Raw genomic sequence first — 12,868 nt, 5'->3', positions numbered from 1 at the left:
GTGCAAAGCGCTCCTAACAGCCCTTCATCCACATGCCCTCCACCCCTTCCCCCATTGCCCCCAACCTCAGTAAATCACCACCGTCCTTCCACTTGCCCAAAGCCTAAAATACAGGAGAGAACTATGAGTTACATATATGCGTACCTGTCCCCATCCTAATAAATCACCAAGCCTGGCCAGGTCCATCCCTTTAATTTTTCTTGAAATCCACTCATCACTGTTACCAACTGTTATACTGGAAAGTGGCCATCTGGTCTCCCTCTCCCCATCATAGGACTCTCCATTTCATTTTCCACACAACAGCCAGAGTGATCCTTCTGAAACACCAACCTCATCATATCTGGCTTTCTGAGCTCCTCATCAACCTGAGGATGAGACCTGAACACCAGATTCTGTGCTTTTAAACAATCAGGGTTTTGTCATCTAGATCAACGTTTCTCAGTGTGCAGCCCTCGGACCATCTGGGACGTCACAATTCAGGATGCTTGTCTGAAAGGCAACTTCTTAGGCCCTATCCAGACCTACTGAATCAAACTCTTGTGGGGACAGAGAGGCCCAGGGTACAGCCTTTTTAAAATAATCACTTCTGAAAAAAAATTATACAAAATTTGAAACCACTGCTAGAGATTTAGGAAAATTAAAACCAACTTGTGTTCCACCTGTCTCATCTTGAACAAATTCAGAAAACTCCATGCTTCTATGTGCTCATCTTTCATACAGAGACAATAGCCGCTGCACAACACCTAAAGTGACTATAAAGACCAACAAAAGCCAAAGCACTTGCCAAGTTGGAAAATGCTATAGGTGAAACAGTTAACAAGCAACAGCTTTCTACTTAAGTATTTCACAATGGGGAGCAATCCAAGATACTCAGAGACAGGAGCTGTTAGAAACTCCTATGTGCAGATTACTTTTATTTATTTATTTATTTTTATTATTATTTTTATTTATTTTTTATTTTTAAACTTTACAAAATTGTATTAGTTTTGCCAAATATCAAAATGAATCCGCCATAGGTATACATTTTGTAATTCAGTTCAGTTACTGACTCTTTGCAACCCCATGAACCGCAGCACGCCAGGCCTCCCTGTTCATCACCAACTGCCAGAGTCTACCCAAACTCATGTCCATCAAGTCGGTGATGCCATCCAACCATCTCATCCTCTGTCGTCCCCTTCTCCTCCTGCCCTCAAGCTTTCCCAGCATCGGGGTCTTTTCAAATGAGTCAGCTCTTCGCATCAGGTGGCCAAAGTATTGGAGTTTCAGCTTCAACATCAGTCCTTCCAATGAACACCCAGGACTGATCTCCTTTAGGATGTACTGGTTGGATCTCCTTGCAGTCCAAGGGACTCTCAAGAGTATTCTCCAACACCACAGCTCAAAAGCATCAATTCTTCAGTGCTCAGCTTTCTTCACAATCTAACTTTCACATCCATACATGACCACTGGAAAAACCATAGCCTTAACTAGATGGACCTTTGTTGCCAAAGTAATGTCTCTGCTTCTTAATATGCTGTCTAGCTTGGTCATAACTTTCCTTCCAAAGAGTAAGCATCTTTTAATTTCATGGCTGCAATCACCATCTGCGGTGATTTTGGAGCCCTAAAAAATAAAGTCAGCCACTGTTTCCACTGTTTCCCCATCTATTTGCCAGGAAGTGATGGGACTGGCTGCCGTGATCTTAGTTTTCTGAATGTTGAACCTTAAGCCAACTTTTTCACTCTTCTCTTTCACTTTCATCAAGAGGCTCTTTACTTCTTCTTCACTTTCTGCCATAAAGGTGGTGTCATCTGCATATCTGAGGTTATTGATATTAAATATATACACATGATTATAAAACACTATCAAAAACTAACTGGAGGGGAATTCCATGGCAGTCCAGAGGGTAGGACTTTGTGCTTTCATGGCTAGGACCCAGGTTCAATCCCTGGTCGGGAAACGAAGATCCCACAAGCTGTGCAGTGAGGCCAAGAAAAGAAAAAAGTAACTGGAAACAACAGTAACACGCACCCTACTATGGTTTTATCATCATATCTGGCAATTCACGGGCAGGGATCAAGAATTCTGAATGTCCAATAATGCGTGACTGTACATCCCCATTAGGAGACATGGCCCCTCCAGGAACAGAAACTGACTTCATAGCCACAGCCCTGGAGACAGTGCAGTGGAGCCTAAGTGGTCCTGGCACCATATTGTTTGATTCCTCACACATCTGTGATCTTATGGAAGAAGTTAAGCTCCAGAACAGTTGTTCTGCACTCTTTTGGGATATTCCTTTGGGAACCTAATGAAAGCCATGAGCATTTCCCAAAAAAATAACTATCTGAAAATGCAAAATTTTACCTTAGAGTCTGTTTATTCTTTTGCATATAATAGGGAAGAATGATCATTACCTCTCAGGATATTGGGGATGCTATTATCAGAAACAGAATATTTTCAAAAGCACTTCATAAATTACAAAGATTGTTACTAGTATTCCTTTTTTTTTTTTTTTGAGTGACTCTCACTGCCAACTCTACAGAATTATCTGGCAGAGAAGCTTAAGGGCCTTCCTTTCACTCTGTGCTCACAGTAATGGATTTCAGCAGATACGTCTCCAAAGAAAATATACAAGTGGCAACAGGCACATGAAAAGATGCTCAATCACACATGAGATACTGCTAAGAGACTAACGTAAAGGCCTTAGTCTCCTCATCTGTAACATGAGGCTGTTAACTACCTTATACGGGTATCTGGACTTTTAATTTTGTACTTTGGACAGGTGTTGTAACCAGACTCTGAAACTATTGGTTTCGAATTGACACCTGCCTTAAGGGTTTATGCTACAAACCTTCAATTTGTTATAAAAGAGCACCTTCATAGGGTATACACTGTATATCTGTTTGCAGTTGTGCCTTTTAAGCTGTAGAGCAGAAAAACACAGGAATGACGCCCAGATTTGTACACTGTGTCTCGAAAGTTGTCATTCCCTCTGCACCTCTGAGTCTTTTGCACAAAGCCTCTTGACAAATCCTACATCCCCAGCAAATATTTCTTGAGTTGGGTGGATTGCTCCATGCAAGTAACAATCACAGAAATACTTCCAAACAAGATATTCTATGCTAATATCATTTATGAACAGGAGTTCCATCAGGTACAGGATACAAAAATTCCTCTGAACTGTTTTCTAAATATACTGCTTTCAGTATATTAAAAATCCATTTTTCAACTCATAATCATAAAATTACAGCTTTGCCCTAAGAGCTGAGAGGAAAGAGATGTTGGAAATGCATATAGACTATTCTAAAATCCACACATATATACCCATAAACAAAACTATATTCACGGGCTTCCCTGGTGTTCCAGTGGTTAGGAATCCACTTTACAATGCAGGGGACACAGGTTCAATCCCTGGGCTGGGAAGATCCCACATGCCATGGAGCAACTAAGCCCATGTGCCACATTTACCGAAGCCTGCACACCTTGAGCTGGTGCTCCACAACAAGAGAAACCACAGCAGTGAGAAGCCGGCACGCTGCAACTAGACAGGAGTCCCCACTCATTGCAACTAGAGAAAGCCCACGCAACAATGAAGACCCAGTGCAGCAAAAAATAAATACATAAAACTATACTCACATTCACACACACACACCATCACTCATGCAGTTAACTAGAGATGATAGAACCAGGCATAAAAAACCAGCAGCAGTGGAGGCAACAGTCTCAAGGATGGGGTAACAGGGCTGTAGCCACGCTTCCTTCTGAAATCCTTCCCTGTCTTGAGGAACAAGACTAGGCAGGAGGCTTTGCATCTCTGCCACTTGCTTCAATGGTATCATTTAGATACAAAGTAGAAATGAGGTTTTGTACTTTGTATCTAAATGATACAAAAAAAGATTGAAGGCAGGAGGAGAAGGGGATGACAGAGGATGAGATAGTTGGATGGCCTCAGCATCCATGAGTTTGAGCAAGCTCCGGGAGCTGGTGATGGGAAGCCTAGCGTGCTGCAGTCCATGGGGTCTCAAAGAGTTGGACACAACTGTGCAATGGAACTGAACAAACAAGGCAAATTTAGTTCAAAGTTTCTCAAACTGATTGACCCCTTTATGCCAGAAAACAACATGCCAGCTCAGCATTCAACCCAAGCCCGTGACCAGCGCCACCTCAGACAATGCCCGGATGAGCCCGTGAACACAAGGAGTCCTCACAGCCACATGGCAGCCTGTGACAAATGCACACCCGCTCCCGCGTGCTAAAATATTTTTTAAATGAAGGGGGAAAGTAACTGCCCTCGCAAAGAACAGCACTGTCCATTGGGCACAAACACGAGCACTTATATGAGCACAGATCACACACCAGAGCGTGAGGCTGAGTTAGCTGAAACCAATCCAAGCTACCATCTAGGACCTCCAGGCTCCTTGAAGCCACAAGCGCTTCTCAGCGGACCCCACAGTTGCTCCTCTTCCTCCTCAGGTGACAGCAGGGACATGCATGGTGGCAGTTCTTTCAAGACCTGGGCACCAGCCAGGGAGCTGGTGCTTGTGTTTCTATGACCTGCCCCAGAGCAGAAAGGCAGGAATCATGCTTAACACAGCAAGAGCCCTAAAGGTCACTTACATTTTAAGGAGTTCCCTTAATCCAGAAAACAGTCCAAAAGGACAATCAAAGTATTTAAAGTTGAGGTCATTCAGAAAAGACTTCAAAGGAAGCGTCTGAGCGGGGGCAGTGGGAGAGAGACCCAGTGGCAGACGTCTAAACTGGTAATGCAGTGGCATTTATATGAAGTCTGTCATGACACACACATTAATTCTTTGAAATCTGGGCCTGGAGTGGAACACAAAAGAAGGCCCGAATTATCTACCTAAACCATCTTAACCTTGTCAAAGTTTAGCACTTGTAATCTCACTATGAAGTCAAAAGCATCCCATGAAGGACACCGAGGGATGAGCGCATTCACCATTACATAGAGAATGGAGTCAGATACGAGCGAATGCCTGCAAGCTGCAGCTGCAAACCTGGTCAGTAACCCCTGAGTCATCTCTCATCTTTGACTCTGGCTCGTCCGTATCTCGAGGAAGGCCCAGAAAAATCTGCATGGCTTATAGCTGACTCATGAGTCCACGTAATTGATACTTGCTTAAAGGGACAGGTGATCATCCTTACTATTGCTAACATCCCATTAAGCCTAAAAGTTAATTAGGCTGTATTCCATAAAGTCAATGGAAGGCATTTGTCTCAATAGCATTATCGCAATTATTCCTCATCAAAACGAACCCCACCTCCTACTGCGCATGACGTCTTGCGTAAACAACAGCACAAACCTAACAACTCACAGGCCATCTCCACCTGAGTTACATAAGCAGGTTTATGTTTACACAGAACTGCAACCAGGAATTCATAGATATTAACATGTTTTTTTTAAAAAATACAAAGGCATGTATTTAATAAATCTTGTTTTACATTTTCAGAGGCCAGGAAAATAAAAGCAAACTAAAAAGTGTAACAAATTCCATATATCATAATGATGCACATGAAAGTCACAAAGAGAAAGCACCCAGGAAAATCAGCCAGTTATAAATGCTGGTGCCTAAGAATGGAGCCCACAAAATGCTGACTGAGTGGTTACATGGCACAGCACGCATGCGCCCTCGGGCCCTCCCCCTTCACCCAGCAGCTGTGCTTCTAACCACTCCTCAGGGTTCCGGCAAGGTCTCAGGAATACAGGAAACAGGCATCACGAACCCACTGCCATACCCACTGCTAATGTTACTAATAACAGAAGAGAAGGTGGCTTGAGGAGGTGGATGGGGCGGCGGGTGGGATGAAAAGGTGATGAAAAGTAAGGGAGCTGAAAACCTCCAGTAAAAATAAACCAATAAGCCATGACAATGCCATATACAACATGAGGGTTATGGTCAACACTGTAATAACTTTGTTACCACATGTAACTACATGTTACTAGACGTATCATGGTGGCCACTTCCTAATGTATCCAAATGTCAAACCATGTATACAGCACACCTACAACTTACGTAGCACTGTACCTTAACTACACTTCAATTAAAAAAAGAAAAAGATGATCTCCTTAGCAAATTTTTCCTGAGGACCCGGAATTAAAACACAGCAAACCAATTCTTTTAAACAAGTCTTTTAAACGTTATGTCAATATTTACTAATATATAAATAAAATCAAATTGTTAGGGAAACAAATGCATAAAAATCTGAAAGAGTGGTTTATCACATAGACCTACATATTATACAGATATTGATCTCTATCAGAATTAACACCATCTTATGCTTTGGGAGGAAAACTCAATGGTGTTATGAGTCTTCTGTTGGCATCATCAATGGCCCATTGAAAGCACCCCAAAGGGGGAAGTGAAGAGCGGAGGCAGGAGGGACTGGACTGAGGGGCATGCCAGAAATGCAGACAATCCCGCAGAGCTGAACGCCAGCTATGGATAGCATGTGCCCTGAACAGTGTTTCTCGCACTTAGCCGCACAACAGAAATGCCTCAAAAGACTCCAAGTGCCAAGCAAGCCCTCTCTGCCCTTCACCCCAGATACAAACACACACCTGACTCACAGAATCTAATCTCTAGAGGTGGGGGACCAAAACAATAATAGTTTTTAAAACTCCCCAGGTGATTCCAATATGCAGTCAAGTTTTAGATCCAATGTCTTGTCTATAAAACGCAAATAATTCTACAGTTAGATGCTGATGACAACATCTGTCCATTTCTAAAGGGATAACAAAATTATTAGTAAGTAGTAGTGGAACCAGTCATAAGCCAAGAAGTCAAACTCGCCTGCCAATGCAGAGGTAACAGATGCGCGTTCAATCCCTGGGTGGGGAAGATCCCCTGGAGTAGGAAATAGCAACCCACTCCAGTATTCTTACCTGGAAAATTCCACGGACAGAGGAGCCTGGCGAGCTACGGTCCATAGGGTCACAAAGAGACACAACAGAGTGACTTAGCACGGACACAGTAGTGGAACCAGTCATAAGCCCAGAGTTCAGGTTCCAACTCGCCCCTCCTGATTTATATAACCTTTCAGTAGATCACTTAATTTCCGGGGTCCTCCGAGTGTATTCCATTTAAGCATGAAATGGTTCCAGGCTGTGTCAGAGCCTGTTTAACCCTATAGTTTCTACATACTAATGAAGAAATACTTCCAAATAGGATGGTTTGGCCAGGGTTAGCAAATTCGGATTGGGATCCTAGTTTTATTTATTCATCCATTCTTTTTAACCTTTTACAAGAGCTGGACTCACCAGTAAAAACTGAGTGAATTCTGCATATGTCAGGTGTCTTTTTCTTTCTTTTCCAAAGTGTAGTTGCACAAATTCTGAATCCCAGTTAAATGGAATATGTTGATGAATTGTGGTCTGTCCAAAAACTTGCTTAACATCCTCTGAAGAAAGAAAAAGAAAGGTTGATTACAACAAACCAGATTAAAACAAAGCAAATCAGGTACCTCCTTCTAAAACCTGTTATTAAATGCATATTGCTATGTTTTTCATATAAAAAGGAACTCCACTTTAAAAACACAGATTTTAAAGTCATGGCAGAAATAGATGCAGGAGTCTAACAGACTAGAAGTAAATAATCCCATCCAATAAAACAAAAAAAATCAAGAAGTCACACACACACAAAAAGGCCTACAGGCAGCAGCAGGCCAGCATCAATCAGCTAAATCTTGTATCATCATCTGTTTTATTTTAACAAATATTATTCTCTAGGCACAGAAAATATAAATCAGTCTTCAGTGGCAAGAAGCACACATATTCATAAAGAAACACTGAGAACACGATACAACTCTTAAATATAGCCCTCCTTATCAAGCCGTTAAAATGTTTTTGAGGACTTGGAAGTCAGATATAAACCTTTAAGCATATATTCAACAGCACTAAGACTTGAAAGAGTTTTAAAACCTTCCACTGTTCAGCAGGCCACACTTGCAGGCAAAGGGAAAAAGAGCCAACAGTCCAATCCTTTAACTTTACCCTGAACACTCTGACTTGACACATACTGACCCTCTTTTTAGCCTCTACTATGGGATTTCCCCAGTAGCTCAGACCATAAAGAATCTGCCTGCAATGCAGGAGACCCAGGTTCCATCCCTGGGTCGGGAGAAGGAAATGGCAACCTACTCCAATATTTTTGCCTGGAGAATTCCATGGACAGAAGAGCCTGGTGGGCTACAATCCATGGGGGTAGCAAAGAATTAAACAAAACTGAGCAACTAATACTTATAAATAAAAAAACTTAAAGACAAAACTGTAAGAAGACTGGCAGAGAACAGAAAAAATGATACAAAAAAAAAAAACAAAACTCTACTTTTCTAAAGCTTCATGATTTTATTTACTAGTCTCCCCACCTTCCAACCAGAGTGTATGCTTGGAGGGTACAGGGACACAAATTACATAACTGGATTTGTCCTGGCCTTCACATCTTTAAATGTATCTACCAAACCTGCTCACTTTTATGAGCAAACTGTGCCTGCTACCTTGTTTTTCTTCCCCTTTGCAAAGATTTTAAAAAAGAAAAAAAGAAGTAAATTCTTTAGTTCTCTAAAGGGTGCCAAAAACTTTGGCATGTATTTCCACTGATTCCCCCAAATTTCCTACTTCCAACCCCCCTTACACCCACAAGTTTTTATTCCATGCTTTTAAAGTTTCCAGAGAGTTGTAAGTCTTGCCATGAAGACACACTAGTGCTGCCATCAGCATAAGATTGGCTGTGTATTTGCATGCAGGAAGCAGTAAAAATCAGAATTATGCCGGGCATGAATTTTATAAAAGATGGCAGAAAACCTCAGGCTGGCCCTGATGAGGACAATAAAATAAAAACTTTTTAAATGTAACCCTCAATTTCTTTGCATTTATTCCGTTTCTCTAGGAAGAAAAAAAGAGAGAGAGACAGAGGAAAAGAGAGCGAGCCAGGACATAAGAAAATGAAGTGAAACTAGAATTGAGATTTAAGAACTGGGCCACTGGTGGCTCAGTGGTAAAGCATCTGCCTGCCAGTGCAAAGACATGGGTATGATCCCTTGTCCAGGCAGAGCCTACATTCAGTCAGTTCAGGTCAGTAGCTCAGCCGTGTCCGACTCTTTGTGACCCCATGGACTACAGCGTGCCAGGCTTCCCTGTCCATCACCACCTCCCGGAGTTTGCTCAAACTCATATCCATCGAGTCAATGATGCCATCCATCCATCTCATCCTCTGTCATCCCCTTCTCCTCCTGTCTTCAATCTTTCCCAGCATCAGCGTCTTTTCAAATGAGTCAGTTCTTCGCATCACTGTCTTTTCAAATGAGTCAGTTCTTCACATCAGGTGGCCAAAGTATTGAAGCTTCAGCTTCAGCATGAGTCCTTCGAATGAACACTCAGGACTGATTTCCTTTAGGATGGACTGGTTGGATCTCCTTGCAGTCCAAGGGACTCTCAAGAGTCTTCTCCAACACCACAGTTCAAAAGCAGCAATTCTTTGGTGCTCAGCTTTCTTTATGGTCCAACTCTCACATCCATACATAACTACTGAAAAAACTATAGCTTTGACTAGACAGACCTTTGTCAGCAAAGTAATGTCTCTGCTTTTTAATATGCTGTCTAGGTTGGTCATAGCTTTTCTTCCAAGGAGCAAGCGTCTTTGATGTGACCAAAAGAAAGAAACCTTTTAATCTATAAAATCTATTAAAATCTTTTAATCTACATTGTTAATCTATAAAAAATGTTTACATACAATAATAAAATTTTAGAGAAATATACAAACAAAAATGACTTTTTAACCACTTTTCTGCCAAGCCGGAGAAGTAGAGTCCTTTCTGCCAACCATTTTGATAAAATAATGGTCAATGAAATAATCATAGGATAACTATCAAAAATGAGGTCCTTCCTTTTCTTGATCTCTCCCTCAATGTCCTATAGGAAGTAATGAAAGATGTTAACTGGAATCATGGGCGGATGGAAAATGAGTAAAAGCCATAAAGAAATGATGTCTCTGGAGAACAAAAAGTCCAGCACTGCAGACCTTGAGGAGGTTAGTGATACAGCTGAAAAGCCAAGCTCATGATGAGAGTTTTGTGTGCCGTAACAGAAGACTTCAATGGCACCCCACTCCAGTACTCTTGCCTGGAAAATCCCATGGACAGAGGAGCCTGGTAGGCTGCAGTCCACGGGGTCGCTAGGAGTCGGACATGACTCAGCGACTTCACTTTCACTTTTCACTTTCATGCATTGGAGAAGGAAGTGGCAACCCACTCCAGTGTTCTTGCCTGGAGAATCCCAGGGACAGGGGAGCCTGGTGGGCTGCCGTCCATTAGGTCTCACAGAGTTGGACACGACTGAAGCAACTTAGCAGCAGCAGCAGCAACAGAAGACTTCAGGGCTGACAGGACATGAGATCTGTGTGCTGTGCTGTTTTTGTATTGTTGAAGTCACAGCCCCTAGAACCTTAAAAGTGACTACTTTGTGACCCGTGCACTGTATGTAGCTCATAGGCTCTCTGTCCATGGGAGTCTCCAGGCAAGAAAACTGGAGTTGGTAGCCATTCCCTTCTCCAGGGGATCTTTCTGACCCAGGGGTCAAATCCAGGTCACCTGCACTGCAGACAGATTCTTTACCATCTGAGCCACCAGGAAAATGAGGTGGTGGCGTAATATAATATGACTTCCATCCTTATTAAGAAGAACAGGTTAGGACACGGACATGCAGAGGAAGACCACGCAGAGGAAGACACAAGGAGAGGACTATCATTTACAAGGAGAGAGGCCTCAAAAGACACCCATCATGCCAACACCGTGACCTTGAACTCTTGCCTCTAGAAGTGTAAGAAATTAATTTCAGTTGTTTAAGCCACCCAGCCTGTGGCACTTTTTTACGGCAACCCCAGCAAACTATTACAAAGAGCAACAGGAACTTCCTGGCAGTGATGAGGAAAATCATCCTCCATATCTTCTGCCAGCATGAGCAAGATGAGAGACATTTACAAAAGCAGACATGTTATAAAAAAGGGTGTATCAGCTGGATAGTCAAATCAATTAAATGTAGCAAAAATGTGTTTTAGGTTAAACACATGCAAATTAAATATGTTAATACAAAAAAAAAGTAACAGAAGATATTAACCTGACATTGGCATATAAAGCTAAGGCATTTTTTAAAATCCATTTTAATATTTATATGCTATACAAGTATAAATTAAATAAATTTAGGTTACTCAAAACTTAGTTTAAAATGCATCTCATATGTCCCCTCCCTTTTGAACCGCCCTCCCATCTCCTTCCCCATCCCACCCCTCTAGGTTGATACAGAGCCCCTGTTTGAGTTCCCTGAGACTTACAGCAAATTCCCATTGGCTGTCTATTTTACATAGGGTAATGTGAAGTTTCCATGTTACTCTCTCCATACATATGTACACCTATGGCTGATTCATGTTGATGTTTGACAGAAAACAAAATTCTGTAAAGCAATTAACCTTCAATTAAAAAATTAATTAAAATAAATAAAATGCATCTCACTCTAACCAACAATCTTATTTTTCCTATAAGTAACTATCATTTACTGCTTACTAGAGCTCTGACTTGAATTCAAAACTGTGAACTCTGAACCCGAAGTACAGAGCTTTCTCCACTATTCTGTGGGAGTCTGTCTCTCTTATGCAAATGTCTGACTGAAGAACTGAAATCTCATCCCCCTGAAGTTTAGAGCTAAATGTAATCTCTGAGACATGTTATCTCTACAGACTGTCTATCCTACAGATCTGAACTACTGATGTGTTTTCAAAAAGATAGGTCTATATAATATGCATAAGTATGCAGTTAGGCTGTGTGAATATACATTTGTCATCTATCTTTTCTTTCTACATAGATTATTAACACCTTTCTACATAGAGGAGAGTGAAAAAATTGGCTTAAAGCTCAACATTCAGAAAACTAAGATCATGGCATCTGGTCCCATCACTTCATGGCAAACAGATGTGGAAACAGTGGAAACAGTGGCTGACTTTATTTTTGGGGGCTCCAAAATCACTGCAGATGGTGACTGCAGCCATGAAATTAAAAGATGCTTACTCCTTGGAAGGAAAGTTATGACCCACCTAGACAGCATATTAAAAAAGCAAAGACATTACTTTGCCAACAAAGGTCTGTCTAGTCAAGGCTATGGTTTTTCCAGTGGTCATGTATGGATGTGAGAGTTGGACTATAAAGAAAGCTAAGTGCCAAAGAATTGATACTTTTGAACTGTGGTGTTGGAGAAGACTCTTGAGAGTCCCTTGGACTGCAAGGAGATTCAACCAGTACATCCTAAAGGAGATCAGTCCTGGGTGTTCATTGGAAAGACTGATGCTGAAGCTGAAACTCCAATATTTTGGCCACCTGATGCAAAGAGCTGACTCATTTGCAAAGACCCTGATGCTGGGTAAGACTGAAGGTGGGAGAAGAAGGGGATGACAGAGGATGAGATGGTTGGATGGCATCACTGACTCAATGGACATGGGTTTGGGTAGACTCCGGCAGTTGGTGATGGACAGGGAGGCTTGGTGTGCTAAGGTTCATGGGGTCACAAAGAGTCGAACACGACTGAGCAACTGAACTGACATAAATTAATAATAAAGACTATATTTTTCCCATCTGGTTCTCCCCCACACCTGCACCATGGTGGGCATAGAGCAAATAAATACTCACTAAGTTGTGGCTGAATTTAACTGAAGAAGAAAAGGTTTATAACAGTGTAACAGGTTGAGGACAGTGATATTAACCTTTTGAGGCACTACAGTTTCCACCCTACTGAAGTCACTTCATCAATCATATCCTAAGATTTTAGTGAAGTGCATAAGGATCTAACCGGGCTTCCCTGGTGGCTCAGTGGTAAAGAATCTGTCTGCCA

At 41.9% G+C, this 12,868-nt stretch overlaps 1 protein-coding gene across 1 annotated transcript in view; it reads right to left on the bottom strand.

Annotated features, from left to right (window-relative positions):
- The window catches only part of SLC25A13 (solute carrier family 25 (aspartate/glutamate carrier), member 13), a 232,099-nt gene that overhangs the window by 103,256 nt on the left and 115,975 nt on the right, over positions 1-12,868 (bottom strand). The window contains exon 5 of the mRNA XM_010839742.1: positions 7,256-7,395. Within this exon, the coding sequence (XP_010838044.1) occupies positions 7,256-7,395 (140 nt within the window). The remainder of the gene's footprint in view (positions 1-7,255; positions 7,396-12,868) is intronic.

This window comes from Bison bison, unplaced genomic scaffold, assembly GCF_000754665.1.
Source record: "Bison bison bison isolate TAMUID 2011002044 unplaced genomic scaffold, Bison_UMD1.0 scf7180017864134, whole genome shotgun sequence".
Classification (NCBI taxonomy): Eukaryota; Metazoa; Chordata; class Mammalia; order Artiodactyla; family Bovidae; genus Bison; species Bison bison.
The sequence above is the reverse complement of the archived record's forward strand: the minus strand, read 5'-3'. Positions and strand labels throughout refer to the sequence as shown.